General features: G+C 41.0%; 1 protein-coding gene and 1 non-coding gene across 2 annotated transcripts in view; both read left to right on the plus strand.

The window, feature by feature from the left end:
• KIAA2012 (KIAA2012 ortholog) overlaps positions 1–16660 on the plus strand; it is a 113373-nt gene that overhangs the window by 93222 nt on the left and 3491 nt on the right. The window contains exons 16-20 of the mRNA XM_024757369.1: positions 3976–4066; positions 6859–7024; positions 12043–12157; positions 13661–14040; positions 16126–16298. Of these exons, the coding sequence (XP_024613137.1) occupies positions 3976–4066; positions 6859–7024; positions 12043–12157; positions 13661–14040; positions 16126–16298 (925 nt within the window). The remainder of the gene's footprint in view (positions 1–3975; positions 4067–6858; positions 7025–12042; positions 12158–13660; positions 14041–16125; positions 16299–16660) is intronic.
• TRNAE-UUC (transfer RNA glutamic acid (anticodon UUC)) lies at positions 9605–9676 on the plus strand. Its single transcript has one exon. It is a non-coding gene; the product is annotated as a tRNA-Glu (tRNA).

Consider the following 16660-nt stretch of genomic DNA (forward strand, 5'->3'; position numbering starts at 1 on the left):
GGTGCCATGTTTGGGGGTAGCATATTCTGAACCCAGTCAACTGATAAATACCAAATTTAAGAGAATGGTTACTTCTGGGGAGAGAGTGAGGGAAATAGGATTATATGTGATACAATAAAGTCTTAGACTATATCTTAAATGTTTTCTTTAGAAAAAAAATGTGAATCAAATATGGCAAACTGTTAAGATTTCACAAAGGTAGGTGGTAAGTTCATGGGTAATCATTATACGGTCGTTTTTCTATACTCTGCATTCCTAAAATATTTTACAGATTTTTTTAAGGCAGTCAAAAGTTGTAGGTTATTATTCAAAGTACTGGCTTAGTTTATTCCAATACTTCCTAAATATAAGGTTATTTTACTAGAGAAACAAAACAAAACACCCTGCTACGATCCACGTCCCAGCGACAGGATTTCAATTCTAATCAGTGGTGAAATCACACCAATTGTAGAACCCCATCTTTTGGTCAATACAAACGCGCCCTCTGCTGGTCATATAGTGCCCTGTCCCAAAGTTCAAAATAGTGGGGAAGAGCAGTGAAACTTGTCCAATGAGACAGCTTTTACCAAGCCAGCCAAGTTAGGGAAAGAAATTCTCACAGAATTCCTCTCAATCACAAAAATACTTAAATCAGCTCCCACTCTCTATTACTATTACATATGATCCAAGACAAAATAAATTCCAGGGTACCACCGCAATCAACTTTTCCAGTTCCCTCAACCACCATGTACATTAACAATTCTGTCCCTACTCCAAAGTCTGGAGGTTGATGTATGAGATAGTAGATGCCACCCTTAACATTTGGGAATGGCAGAAGAGAGCCCAAGTTCCTCTGGGTGGTGGTGCGGACACCACTGAACACTGAAAAATGGATAAACTAGTATTAAGGGAATAATGCTGGTGGGATGACAGGTAAATTTTTTTCTTTTCAAATCTTTCTTTAAAGTTACAATATCTTTAAACAAAATTGAGGAAAAATCAATTAATTCATGCAAGAATCTACTGCTCAAAGAGAGAGGGAAGTGAGGATTGAATATTAAGAGTCTTCCTTTCAAAAAACATTTTTTAAAATTATTTCGTTTTGCTTTGTTTTGCTTTGTGCTAATATCCATCTTCCCCACTAAAATTTAAGCTTCCTGAGACCAATGTGTGAATCCATCCTACTCACCACTATATTCCCAGCACCTAACACAACGACCATCAGGTAGTAGGTATCTAATAAACGTGATAAATAAAGGAATGAATGACCATTTCCTTGGAGTGTAAATTGGTACAAATTTTCTGGGGAGCAATTCAGCAGCAGACATTGTGCTTTTAAGACTGTACATTCTTCAGTAATCATAGATGTGGACAACGAGTAAGTCCTTTAATAATCAGAAACATTCCTTTCAGGGATATGCTATGCAAAGTTCATTTTAGTTATAAAAAAAATTCAAAACAACCTGAATTTTAAAAGTTACATGTTTGGTTAAGTCTATTATGGTATATCCATATGATGAAATGCTATGCTGTTATTAAAATCATTTTTAAGAATATTTAATGATATGGGAAATTCTAATAACATAAAAATAGATTAAAATTATATATACATTATTTTATTAACTCTATTAAAATATGAGTATATATTTATTATATATGCATGAAAGTATACACACCAAAGTATTTTGCTGTAGTTGTATGTGAGTAGAGGGATCATGAGTCAGGGGTTTTTTGTTTGTTTTTGTTCTTGTTTTTAACAGGTGCCAGCACTGTTTTAGACACTTTATTTGTATTAATATATCTTTAAGTTTTTAAGCAGCTTTATCAAGAGATAAATTACACCTTTATAAAGGTGCCTTATAATAAATTACACCTATTTAAATTGTACAATTAGATAAGTTTTCTTTAAGTGTTAAATATTACTTTTTCTATAAAGATTTTAATGCAATCAACTTCACTTTTCCTTAGATTTTAATTATGTATAATTATTTGGTAGAATATAAAATTATTCAACCAACAATTTTCTTCTATTGAGACATTAAATATTGCTATGATTTGTAGGGGAAGGTTCTAGTTTTCTTGAGATTAATTGATATATAACGTTGTATTAGTTTAAGGTGTACAACATAATGACTTTATATTGCAAAATGGTTACCACAATAAGCTTAGTTAATGTCAATCAGCACACATAGTTACAATTTTTTTTCTTGTGATGAGAACTTTTAAAATCTACTAGGTAAGTTCTGATACTGTATATTTCAACACCCGTGAAACTATCCCACAATCAAGATAAAACATTTCAGGGGACTTCCCTGTTGGTCCAGTGTCTAAGAAACAGCGCTCCCAATGCAGGGGGCCTGGGTTCGATCCCTGGTTAGGCAACTAGATCCCACATGCCACAGCTAAGACTTCCATGCCACAACTAAGAGTTCACATGCTGCAACTAAAGATCCTGCATGCCATAACTAAAAGGTCCCACATGCCACAACAAAGATCGAAGATCCCTCGTGCTGCAACTAAGACCTGGTGCAGACAAATAAATATATATTTTTTAATTTCATCTTTCCCAAACGTTTCCTCATGCATCCCCCAACTCCAATCTCTATCATTTCCAGACAAACACCTATCTGCTTTCTGTCACTATAGACTGGTTTGCAGTTTCTAGAATTTTATATAAATGGAAGCATACCATTTCTTTGTCTGGTTGCTTTTACTCCCCATAATTCTTTTGAGATTCATCCATGTTGTTGAGTGTATCAATACTTCATTTCTACTTACTACTACTGAATAGTATTGCATTGTATGTATATACTAGCCTGTTTATCCATTCACCTGTGGATGGGCATTTCGGCTGTTTCAAGTTTTTGACTATTGCAAATAAAGCTGCTATGACCATTTGCATATAAGTCCTTTTATGGACATATGCTTTCATTCCTCTTGTGTAAAACACCTAGGAGAATAATGGTTGGATGCTATGGTACATCCAATATTTAATTTTTTAAGAAATTGTCAAGCTATTTTCCTAAGTGGTTGTACCATTTTACATTCTAACCAGCAGTGATTGAGAGTCCCAGTTCCCCTGCATCTGTGTTAACTCTTGATATACTCAGTCTTTTTAGTCATTCTAATAATTATATGTTGATTGGCAGGGAGGGTTCTTCTTTATGCTTGTGTTTTCCAAATTTTCTGCAATGAAATATATATTTCATAATTTAAAATTGCTTACAGTATCTAAAATTAAAAGTAGCCTAGTCTAATATGAAGTCAGTCTGGAGACTTCTCATTCTGAAAACTACCCAATATGGTCTTCAGAGCACCCAGCAATAGCTGTGTAGCCTGCATAAGCGTTCCTCAGAATATAACTTTTTTTTTTTTTAATCAGTTTTCTTTTCAATGATATAACCACACTGGGGTTTTAAGAAAAAATTTAAACACATAAACCTCTTTATCTAGCATGTTATTTCCTTTTTCTGTTTTCTCTTCCAGCTTTTACAGTTTTAATACACAATTCTATAGTTTTCTATTTTTACTTGTCATTATATCATATTTTCCATATCGTATTTTCCATGATGATTTATCTTTTCAACCATAATTCTAAATGTCAAATTAATGCATCATAAATTTCCCATTGTTTGGCTGTTTCTAATTTTTTATTATTAATGATAATGTTGTAATAAATAACTTTGTACAAAAAGCTTGTTTCTTCTTTTAAATTATTTCCTTATGAAAATACACAGGAGTGAGATTCCTGATCAAAGACAAGAACGTTTTTCTAGGTCTAGATATGTACTGTCACATTGCTTTCCCAAAGGGGCTTACTGATTTTAATGTCACTTGCCATGTGTCAGCACTGCAGCATTTGCCAATTTCCTGGGTATAACATACCTTGTTGTGCTAATTTGCACACCGTTGACTGCTCACCAGAGTAGATGTTTTCTCACGTGTGGGATCACTGTCTGCTGTCCTTTGCTAATTAAGGATGCTTTGTCTTCACAGACCCAGAGCGGAGGAGTATGACCCTTGACCCTCTTAGTGCTTCCCTGGCTGAGCACACCCAGACTCCTGAGGCAGATACTGTCCAAAAGGCGTAAGTATTCAAAGTCATAATGACATGGACTTCTCTACTTTTGTTTTTCTTTCTTTTTAATTAATTTCATTTCCGTTTTTTCCTAAGACGCATGAAGATTCTCAGCTAACCAGCCCCATGCTCTACCAGCCAGAATTAAATTATTGTCTAAGAAACAAAGATTCTTGGGGAGGATTATACTGTGATGTGTTTCCTACTTAAACATATTCTTTGGCTGGGTGGGTGAAGAGTGAAGTTGAACTCTAACTACGTGGAAGCAGCTTTCTCCATTTTTCCACATATCTGAGCTCTGCAGACATGCCTCGAAAGCAGAGGTCTCTCAGCTCAACCTGGGTTTCTCCTCTCAGCATTCACTCAGCTCTGGGTAAAATCAATAATACCAATAATACTAATACAAATTGCTAACGTGTATTAAGTGATTCCTGTGTGCTCACCATGTGCTTACTATGAGCTCATCAGCCAGCAGCTCGGCCGGTCAGGCCCAGTCACTTCACCCAAGCCCCGGTTGGCAGTGGCAAGCTGGACCGATAGCCTCTGTGACCTCCCATGAGCCTTAGTGACTTTAGAACCTGCTCTCACCTGCCTCATGGTATAAGGATTCCCTCCTGGGTCAGAAAGGCTGGGTGCTCTCTATGAACAAAAAAGGGAACGGGGCACTTGGGTATTGAGGCAGCTATCTGAAGAACTCCACGTTTTAACTTTTGTATCTCATCTTCTCCAAAATGGATTTAAACTGCTTACAATAACAACCCCCTATCCACCAAAAAAGAAAGATGAGACAATCAAAAAAATTTTATTTTTAATCTGGAGGAAAAGAAAAAAGAACACCAACACTCCCCAAAAGTCATTATAGTCATTGTGACTAAAGTTCAGACTTTCAGACTGAATGTGAAAGCAAAAAAAAAAGAAAGAAAAAGGGCTTCCCTGGTGGCAAAGTGGTTGAGAGTGAGCCATGGCTGCTGAGCCTGCGCGTCCAGAGCCTGTGCTCAGCGACGGGAGAGGCCACAACAGTGAGAGGCCCGCGTAACGCAAAAAAAAAAAAAAAAAGGAGGGGAGCAACATGATCAGGTTTTGTGGTTATCATTTGCAGCATGCCGGTTCCTCAGGGGAAATAAAGGTTTTCCTAGCACTAAATTCTAAAGTATTCTTCTATAGGTTTTATAGAGTGACATTGAATGATTTAAAGACTCATATATTTACAGGAAATTCCATTTACCTCATTTGATAAATATTTCTCAAGTTTCTATAGTAAGGCCCTGTGCTAGCCCAACTCAGTAAATATAATACTGATTTAGCTAAAAAATAAAATATCCAAGACCAGGCCTGGCACACAGTAGCTGCTGCTTCAGCTGTTACTCAATCCTTATGGCTCTTTCTTAGTTACCTTTTTACCCAGAGAACATAAGTCAATTATCCTCCAGACACATGGTCAGTGACAGCAGTTCTACAAGGGATCACACTAACACAGTACATGACATTTTGGTATCTGAATTTGATCAAGAATAGAATTCAGAGGGCATAAAGAAATGGATATATAGGCGCATGTTTCTGTGACAACCTTTCTTAAAGGTCACTTTTTTTTCAGCTAAGCCTTCGATAGAAGAAATTTCAGTTAGGTAATCCTATTTCATTTTGTTAAAGTCATAAATATGCAACCCCAGAGAGGCAAACTATTCCTTCCTTGGGGGTGTGGAGAAAAGGGAACCCTCTTGCACTGTTGGTAGGAATGTAAACTGATACAGCCACTACGGAGAACAGTATGGAGGTTCCTTAAAAAACTAAAAATAGAATTACCATATGACCCAGCAATCCCACTATTGGGCATATACCCAGAGAAAACCATAATTCAAAAATACACATGTACCCCAGTGTTCATTGCAGCACTATTAACAATAGCTAGGTCATGGAAGCAACCTAAATGCCCATCAACAGACAAATGGATAAAGAAGAAGTGGTACATATTTACAATGGAAAATTACTCAGCCATAAAAAGGAACGAAATTGGGTCATTTGTAGAGACGGGGATGGACCTAGAGACTGTCATACAGAGTGAAGTAAGTCACAAAGAGAAAAACAAATATTGTATATTAACGTATATATGTGGAATCTAGAAAAATGGTACAGATGAACCAGTTTGCAAGGCAGAAGTAGAGACACAGATGTAGGAAACAAACGTATGGACACCAAGGGGGGAAAGTGGGGGGTGGTGGTGGTGGGATGAACTGGGAGATTGGTATTGACATGTATACACTAATACGTATAAAATAGATAACTAATAAGAACCTGCTGTATAAAAAATTAATTTAATTTAATTTAAAAAAAAGAACTATTTCTCCTTCTCCCTAAGGTTTAGAACTTAGCCTGAGAGAACCCCAAAAGTGAAGACTAACTTTCTAATTTCCTTTATTCAGGGATGTGTTGAGAAAAAGAGGGCTGACCAAGTGTGTAAAATGCCCACCACAGTGAAGTTCCTGGCAGAAAACAGATGCTCAATTAATGTTTGTTCATTTTCCCTCTTCTGTGTCCACAAGTTTTTCTTTTTTCTTTTTCTTTTTATGTGAAGTATAGTTGATTTACAATATTGTGTTCCAGGTGTACTGCCACGTGATTCAGTTATACAATATGTATCTTTTTTTTTTTCCAGTTCTTTTCCATTATAGGCTATTACAAGATACTGAATATAGTTCCCTGTGCTATACAGCAAATCCTTCTTGTTTATCTGTTTTACATATAGTGGTGTATACATCAGAGCTCTTCTTTAGCTTGGTCCTGTTGTTTTGCTTTTTTCAAAGGGGCAGAGATTACAATGTGCGCCATCAACACAGAGGACTCCCAGGACATGGGCCTGACTCCCCAGAGGGGCTGGATCCTATAGATACATCTCTTCTTCCAAGAGGAAAAGAAGGGAAGACTGAACCAAGACTGTTCAACCAGCAGACACCAACCAACATCAGTCATGTGAGTGTAAACACTTAGGTAGGAGCTTGGTCCAGAACCCTACCTGGAAGGTGCTCCCATCAGGGCTGCCATGTACAGTTGTATAGATTGCTTACTATACAAGGGCACCTGCAAAGGGAAAAAGTGGGAGCTGAAATCCACTCTGTGGTCCACTCACCATGCCCTGCACCCCAGTATTGGGTTGCATTCTTCTGAAGGATGGGGTACCCATTTCTAATTTCTACTAAGGTACTAAAAGGACACTCAGTTTTCCTATACTCACCTCACTTCTGACACCACATGTGTGAAGGATTTTCCCACATCAACCAATTCTCCAGCTCTCTAGACACCAACCGGGTGTCCTACAATTCAACTCCGACACTAGCTACCCAGAGTTAGCACAGACCCCACAGGTTAAGGGCTCAGTCCCACATGCCTGCTCCACTTAAGACACCAATCACAAGTCCCAGGTTGTCACCTGTACTTCTGACCAACAATCTATAAAATAAGGGGTTCCTAAAACCCATCCTCATGTTCAGTAATTTGCTAGAACAGCTCACAAAACTCAGGAAACATTCACTTACTAGTTTAGATTTATTACGAAGGATATTTTAAAGGATACATATGAACAGCCAGATGAAGAGATACACAGGGCAAGGCCCAGAAGGGTCCCAAGCACAGGAGTTCCTGTCCCCATGGAGTTGGGGGTGTGCCACCCTCCTACTACATAGATGTGTTCTCCAACCCTGAAGCAATCTGAACTCTTTGGTTAGGGCTTTTATGGAGGCTTCATTACATAAGCATGATTGATTAAATCACTGGCAAATGGTGATTAATGCAACTTCTAGCCCTTCTCCCCTCCTCTGAGGTGGCGGGAAGGGCAGGGGGCTGAAAGGTCCAACCTTCTAATCCGGTGGTTTGTTCCCCCTCCTTAGGGGCTTTCCAAAATAACTCCATTAACGTAAGCTCAGGTGTGGTTGAAAGGGGCTTGTTAATGAATAACAAAAGACACTCCTTTCCTGTTTATGCTCCAGAAATTAGAGGCATACCTCTCATTCTATTATGTTTCACTTTATTGCACTTCACAGATAAATGTGTTTTTACAAATTGAAGGTCTGTGGCAGCCTGCTTCAAGCAAGTCTATCAGCACCACTTTTCCAACAGCATTGGCTCACTTTGTGCCTCTGTGTCACATTTTGGTAATTCTCACAACATTTCAAGTTTTTCCATTATTATTATATTTGTTATGGTGATCTGTGATCAGTGATCTTTGATGTTACCATTTTAATTGTTTTGGAGCACCATGAGCCATGCCCATATGAGATGGTGAACCTAATCAATAAATACGTGTTCTGACTGCTCCACGGATCAGCCATTCCCTCTCTTCCTTTCCTCAAGCCTCCCTATTCCCTGAGACACAACAATATTGAAATCAGGCCAGTTAGTAATCCTACGATGGCCTCGAAGTGTTCAAGTAAAAGGAAATGTTTCACGGCTCTCACTTTAAATCAGAAACTAGAAATGATTACGCTTAGTGAGGAAGGCATGTGGAAAGCTGAGAGAGACCGAAAAGCGAGGCCTTTTGCACCAGACCGTTAGCCAGGTTGTGAATGCAAAGGAAAGGTTTTTGAAGGAAGTTAAAACTGCTACTCCAGTGAACACATGAATGGTAAGAAAACAAAACAGCCTTATTGCTGATATGGAGAAAGTTTGAGTAGTCTTGATGGAAGATCAAACCAGCCACAACATTCCCTTAAGCCAAAACCTAATCCAGAGCAAGGTCCTAACTCTCTTCAATTCTATGAAGGCTGAGAGAGGTGAGGAAGCTGCAGAAGAATTTGAAGCGAGCGAAGGTTAGTTCTTGAGGTTTAAGGCATGAAGCCGTCTCCATAACAAAAGTGCAAGGTGAAGCAGTGCTGAGGCAGAAGCCTGCAGCAAGTTATCCAGGAGATCTAGCTAAGATGATTAACCAAGGTGGCCACACTAAACAACAGACTTTCAGTGTAGATGAAACAGCCTTATGCTGAAAGAAGATGCCATCTAGGACTTTCAGAGCTAGAGAGAAGTCAGTGCCTGGCTTCAAAGCTTCAAAGGACAGGCTGAATGTTAGGGGCTACTGCAGCTGGTGACTTGAAGTTGAGGTCAATGCTCATTTACCATTCCAAAAATCCTAGGGCCCTTAAGAATTATGCTAAATCTATTCTGCCTGTGCTCTGTATATGGAACAACAAAGCCTGGATGACAGCATATCTGTTAACAACACGGTTTACTGAGTATTTTAAGCCCACTGTTGAGATCTACTGTTCAGAAAAGAAGATTCCTTTCAAAATATTACTGCTCATTGACAATGCACCTGGTCACCCAAGAGCTCTGATGGAGATGGACAAAATTAATGTTGTTTTCACGTCTGCTAACACAACATTCTGCAGCCCACATGTCAAGGAGTCATTTCAACTTTCAAGTGTTATTTTTTTAAGAAATACATCTTGTAAGACTCTAGCTGCCATACCTAGTGATTCCTCTGATGGATCTGGGCAAAATCGAGAACCATCTGGAAAGGATTCACCATTCTAGATGCCATTAAGAACATTTGTGGGGAATTCTCTGATGGTCCAGTGGTTAGGACTCAGCGCTTTCACTGCTGTGGTCCGGGTTCAATCCCCGGTTGGGGAACTAAGATCCTGCAAGCTGCAAGGCACAGCCAAAAAACAAAGGAACGTTTGTGAGTCATGGAAAGAAGTCAAAACATCAATATTAACAGGAGCTTGGAAGAAGCTGATTGCAACCCTCATAGGTGACTTTAAGGGGTTCAAGACTTCAGTGGAGGAAGTAACTGCAGATGTGGTCAAAATAGCAAGAGAACTAGAGGAGCAAAAAACTGGTTTCTTGAGTTGAAATCTACTCCTGGTGAAGATGTTGTGAAGATTGTTGAAATGACAAAGGATTTAGAATATTACATAAACTTAGTTGATAAAGCAGCAGCAGGGTTTGAGAGGATTGACTCCAATTTTGAAAGTTCTACTGTGGGTAAAATGCTATCAAACAGCATTGCATGCTACAGAGAAATCGTTCACGAAAGGAAATGTCAATCAATGTGGCAAACATCATTGTTGTCTTATTTTAAGAAATTTCTACAGCCACTGCAACCTTCAGCAACCAACATCGTGATCAGTCAGCGGCCATCAAGACAAGACCCTCCACCATGAAAAGATTATGACCCATTGAAGGCTCAGATGATTTTTTTAACAGTAAAGTCTTTTTTAATTCAGGTATGTACATTGTTTTTTTAGACGTAACACTATTGCACACTTAATAGACTACATAAGTAAACAAAACTTTCATAGGCCCTGGGAAACAAAAATATTCATGTGACTTGCTATATTCCAGTATTCACATTATTGGAGTTGTCTGCAACCAAACCTACAATATCTCTGAGGTATGCCTGTACAAGAATTTTAGGAGTTCTGTGTCAGAGGCTAGCGACAAAGACCAAATATATATTTCTTATTATGTCACAACGTCACAGGTACCGAGTGGGTAGTTGTGGCCATCCTCTCTTAGGAAGAAACTCTATATTGTTTCAGCCCATGGGGAAAGGTGAAGACTGACATGGCTGTGGTCATATGCTTGAAGTTTCCCAAAAGTTAGGAAATGATGCAGCAGTGAATAGAGCTGGTTTTGATTTGATTTAAACTAGTTAACCATTAATTGTGGCAACAGCAATCTATCAAAGGTGAAAAATGCTTTACTTTGGTCCAGCTCTGTAGATGATGGTTTAGCATCAAAAAAGGGAGCAGGGAATTCCCTGGTGGTCCAGTGGTTAAGACTCGGGCTTTCACTGCCACGGATCTGGGTTCAATCCCTGGTCAGGGAACTAAAATCCCACAAGCTGTGCGGCGCAGCCAAAAAAGGAAAAAGAAAACAAAAAGGGGGCAGATCATAAAGTATATTCTATTTCTCTTTCTTTTTATGAAATTATAACTTAAATTATAGCAAAGGCTGAACCTTAGGATCTCCCTACAAGCTCCACATTCTCTAAATATCACTCTTGGGACTTCCCTGGTGGCACAGTGGTTAAGAATCTGCCTGCCAATGCAGGGGACACGGGTTCAAGCACTGGTCTGGGAAGATCCCACATGCCGTGGAGAAACTAAGCCCGTGCGCCACAACTACTGAGCCTGTGCTGTAGAGCCCATGTGCCACAACTACTGAGCCTGCACGCCTAGAGCCCGTGCTCCACAACAAGAGAAACCACCACAATGAGAAGCCCTCTCCCGCTCGCCGCAACTAGAGAAAGCCCACATGCAGCAAAGAAGACCCAACACAGACAAAAATAAATACATAATAAATAAATAAATAAAATTTAAAATAAATGAATAAATATCACTCTTCTGCTTCATATGGAACCCATATGAATTCCATTCTAAGCCATTCTGTCTTGTTCAACATAATCTCCGTTTTCTTTTGTTTTTTGTTTCTGTTTGTTTGTTTTATAAATTTATTTATTTATTTTTGGCTGCGTTGGGTCTTCATTGCTGCACGTGGACTTTTCTCTAGTTGTGGCGAGCGGGGGCTACTCTTTGTTGCAGTATGTGGGCTTCTCATTGCCGTGCCTTCTCTTGTTGTGGAGCACAGGCTCTAGGCACATGGGCTTCAGTAGTTGTGGCACATGGGCTCAGTAGTTGTGGTTTGCGGGCTCTAGAGCGCAGGTTCAGTAGTTGTGGCGCACGGGCTTAGTTGCTCCATGGCATGTGGGATCTTCCCAGACTGAGGATCGAACCCATGTCCCCTGCATTGGCAGGCAGATTCTTAACCACTGCGCCACCAGGGAAGTCCTGTTTGTTTTTTGGCCATGCCACAGGGCCTGAGGGATCTTAGTTCCCTGACCAGGGATTGAACCCAGGCCCCAGCAGTGAAAACGCCGAGCCCTAACCACTAGGCTGCCAGGGAATTCCCAACATAATCTCCCTTTGATGTTTTTTTTTTTTCTTTGCTTTCTACATATATCATGTTCCCTTTCCTTAATTTTTCACCTCTAGGAGATGGAGTTGATCGACAAAGCCAAGAGAAAGAGAAGAACCAAGACAGATAAGTCCAAGGCGCCCAAGAGGGAGAAAGAAGGAAAGCTCCGTGGGGAAGCAGAGGCTGCTGTTGGTAAGGGACCATCCAGGAGAACACACCTAATGGTAGCCAGGAGGTGCCATGGAGAATCAGTATGGATCCTATGGGACAAACTATCTGTGTTGAGTCTCCTTGACTACCACAGCTGAGATGGTGTTGCAGCCTTACTTCATGTCAATATCTTGGGAGATAAGGATAGAGGAAACCAGGGGACTCTAGAGACCTATAATCACCAAGAGAGAAAATTACAATAATAACACTAACACCTATTAAATGAATACCCACTGAATTAGGAGCTCTGCATTTATGACGTCATGAAATCCCCACCACAGCTCCATAAAGTAAGCGCTATTATTATATCATGTGGAGAGGTTGGGTGACTTGCGTAACATCAAGCAGATCAAACGGTAAAGTGGTGGACCCAGGGTCTGGACCTGTCATTTGATTCCAAACTCATAACTCTCAAAGACTGCCTCTGTGAATAATAAATATGTCATAATCTGAGAACTGGTCCGTGAGAGCATTTGGGAAGGGGAAGGCTGCAACATGCTCTGAATGGTTACTCCAGCTGTCATTTTTCTCCTTGGTTCCTTGTGTTGCACCTCACGAGGAATTCAGGTTCCTATGCTTCTGGGGACTTTCTTTTCTTTGTTTCTTTTTAATTAATTTTTATTGGAGTAGAGCTGATTTACAATGTTGTGTTCTAAGGACCTTCTTTAACCTAAAACCTACACTCATTCTTTCCCGGCCATATGAAGACCCTCAAAATAAATCAAAGGCTGTCAAAAAAGATGACATTGGATAGTTACCTGGATCAGATCTTTTCTTTTTTTTTAAATCGAAGTGGAGTTGATTTACAATGCTGTGCCAATCTCTGCTGTGCAGCAAAGTGACTCGGTTCTGCACATACATTCTTTTTTATATTCTTTTCCATTATGGTTTATCCCAGGACGTTGAATATAGTTCCCTATGCTCTACAGTAGGACCTTGCTGTTCATCCAGATCTAGTTTTGAGGTTTGCTTTTTAAAGTCTTGCTGAATTTACATCGTTGTCGCCCGTAACTTAGGTAGCATTGGCAGGACTGGGGAAGGAAAGACTTGTGGCCCCAGAGAAGAATTGAGGAAAAGGCCTTAAGAGTATGGAAGGTTTAAACTTTACCAGGTTACAAAGCTGCAACCTCAAGCTAGACTCCTGAGGCATGACTTTCCAGCTGTACCTATAGGTCTTCCCTCCAGAGAGTCTTACCCCCACCATAGGTCAGGGTGTATCAGAAGTTCTTTAGTAGCAAGACTGCTGAATTACAGTTGATCCAAGTAGGATAGGGCAGTTTCTCAAAGGGTAGTCTATGGACTACCCTTCTCAAAATGCTTGGAGTGGTTGATAAATGCAGATTCCTACAGAATCAGACTCTGGGGTGTGGCTCAGGAATCTGCACCCAGGTGATTCCATTGCACACGGAAGTTTTAAAGTTACTGAAAAGGATGCAGAGAGCACATTTATTAGCTATGTCTCTATCCTGCATTGTTCTCTCCCAGGAAAGTCAAAGGAATCAAAGGCCAAAAAGAAATCAGAGCTAATTCCCAAAGAAAAAAAACCTGGAGTCAAAAAGAAATCAGAGCTAATTCCCAAAGAAAAAAAACCTGGAGTCAAAAGGAAAAAGACACAGAAGGAAAGGAATCTGGAAATAGCAGAGCTGAGTGGGCCTGATGTCATTAACACTAAGAAAACTAAAGACACCTCAGATGGAAGTTTCTTTCCTTCAGGCTCTGTTGTAGAGGACCCTTGGCTTTCTTCCAAATTTGATGCCCCTGAGAGCCAAGTTTCTATAGATGGAAGGTCATCGCCCATCCAGACTGCAACTGTCCCTGGAAACATGGAATCTGAAGAAGAGGGAAGCCATAAAGACCCTTCCAAGGTAGGGTCCAATATTCTCACCTTGGCCAGAGGGATTTCAGTCCTCACTGGTGCAACTGCAGAGGTGGGAAAAACTGCCCTGAATTACATTGCAGTTACTGAAACAGCTCTACTACATAGAGGCTTTATTTGTTCTACTTTGGTACCTTCTGACCCTTTAAGAAGCCAGATCTGATCAAAGACACAGGGTGGCAAAGCCCCTCTGAAATGATGTATTCTGTGAGGCTCTCAGACTACTAGGGCAGGTACCCACCCTTAAAGAGCAGAAAGTTGGCACAGCACCCATTTGTGAGAGGTACAGGCCTCACAGTTACAAGGAAAGGTGAATTCAGGCCTCAGAGCCAAGCACATATTCTTTTTTTTGCTGTATGCGGGCCTCTCACTGTTGTGGCCTCTCCCGCTGCGGAGCACAGGCTCTGGACACGCTCAGCGGCCATAGCTCACGGACCCAGCCGCTCCGCGGCATGTGGGATCTTCTCGGACTGGGGCATGAACCCGTGTCCCCTGCATCGGCAGGCGGACTCTCAACCACTGTGCCACCAGGGAAGCCCCAAGCACATATTCTTGACTTGGCCTGGACTTCATGTATTGCTTGCCTCTCAAAAGCTGCAGAAATTCCTCCATTCCTAATCTGCTTTTCTGCGGCACACCTCTGGGCCATGGGTAACTTACACACACATCTATCTCCCTTTTCTTTAAACACTGCAAACGTACCCACAGCTAAACCACTATGGTTAAACTCGCATAAGTTACATGCAAATATGGTACAACTCTGCTGAATTTCATTTAATCTTTACAGCCACACCTGTGACCCAGGTATGATTCGTCCCATTTTACAGACCTAGAAGCTGAGGCTTAAAAGAGTTAGATGTTTGTTGCCAGAAGTTACACAACCATCAAGTGGTAGAGCCAAGACTTAGATCTTTCGACTCCAAAATCAGAGCTCTTGTCACTATATTAAATTATTGTGTATTTATTTATTTTACAGCCTGTGGTCTTCCAAAAAGGATTTCGGAAAGATTTTTCCTTTCTAGTTCTCAATCTTCCCAGCTGCCTAGACTATAGGATTCTGCTTTATACAGCAGATGAAAATTTTAAGCTGTGGGCAGAACTTTTCTGAGCCTGCTATAGACTCAGAATTTCTAGATTTATTGTCAATCCACAGTACCATGCTGCCTCAGTAAAGGCTAAAAAGCAAGGAAGTATCCACCCCAAGTTGGATACAGAGTGCCCATGGAAGAGTTGCCATTCAAGGTTCCCCTCATGAGGATATCTCTGACTGAGGAGGAGGCATCAGGAAGAAAAAGAAAGCTAAGATGCTCTTCACAGAAACTAAGAGAACGTTTCATTGAAAAAGTGGATTTGCATAGGATTAAATATGAGTTTGACACATCTACACCTAAGTCTGCCCCTAAAACAGCCTTTATCTAGAACCTGTGGTTCTGAGCCCTGGCTTCACGTTAGAATCACTGGAACATGTTTTTTAAACCACCAAGAAAAAAAGTATATTAAAAAAAAAAAAGGAGTTCCCTGGCAGTCCAGTGGTTAGGACTCCGAGCTTCTACTTCCGGGTCTGGGTTCCATCCCTGGTGGGTGAACTAAGATCCCACAAGCCCTGTGGCGTGACCAAAACAATTAAATTAAATTTTTGAAAACCCACCAAGGCCTCCCACCTAGGTATTCTCATTTAATTGGTCTGGGTGGGGCTTTTGGCCTCAAGTACTTTTTAAAAGCTCCTTGGGTGATTATAACGTGCATCTAGACAAATGATGTACCAGACATTATGTTGTCTCTTTCACTATTTCAGTTAATTCTGGTAACAGCCAGCTAAATGGAAGACAATATCCGAGAAATTAAGTTATCCCCAAATTCTGAAGCAAGTAAGAGAGAGACTTAGATCCAGGTCGATCAGATCCCAGAGCCCAGGCCAGTGGTGGCAGAGTTTATACAGCTGTGGTCAGAGTGTGGAAACCACCTAATCTCTAATTAGAGGCAACATCCCGTGGGTGGAGGACGGCTCGCTGACGATACAAGGTCCCCGTGATTAGCATATGTCCCTTGCACTATGAACACTCTGGTTCCTTAGGCCCTCCTCGCTAAGAGGGAGCCAGAGAAAGCTTCCTGGGCCTGGCTGCGAGCAGAGAGGGCCGAGATGAGACGGCTGGAGATGGAGAGGAAGAGAAGGCAGCAGGAGCACCTGGAGCGGGCAGAGAAGATGAAGGAGGAGCTGGAGCCGCGGAACCGCACGCAGGAGATCCGGTGGGTAGGGCAGCCACGGCGGCCACGGCGGCCACGGCCACGATAGGAAGCGGAAGATAAGGCAAGGGTTGACTTCCACTAGGGGTAAAGCTGGTTCTGAGGCTCATGCCCTGAAGTAAAACAGCACGTCTCGTTTTTCACTATCCTGGTTATCCCAGGGACAATCTGGACCAAAGATAAGATGTGGTGTCTTAAACCATTAGGGTTACTCCAGACAGATGTTCACAGGATCTTCCCAGGAGGGCTTTGAGATCCAGTCCAGCAAACATTTGTTGCGCCTCTTGCCACATGTGTCTGCATTGTTAGGCTCTTCCGTAGGCCTCTGGGCTCATTTAATCTTCACAACAACACTGTGAGACAGG

Source organism: Neophocaena asiaeorientalis, unplaced genomic scaffold (genome assembly GCF_003031525.2).
Source record: "Neophocaena asiaeorientalis asiaeorientalis breed wild unplaced genomic scaffold, Neophocaena_asiaeorientalis_V1.1 scaffold246, whole genome shotgun sequence".
NCBI classification, from domain to species: Eukaryota; Metazoa; Chordata; class Mammalia; order Artiodactyla; family Phocoenidae; genus Neophocaena; species Neophocaena asiaeorientalis.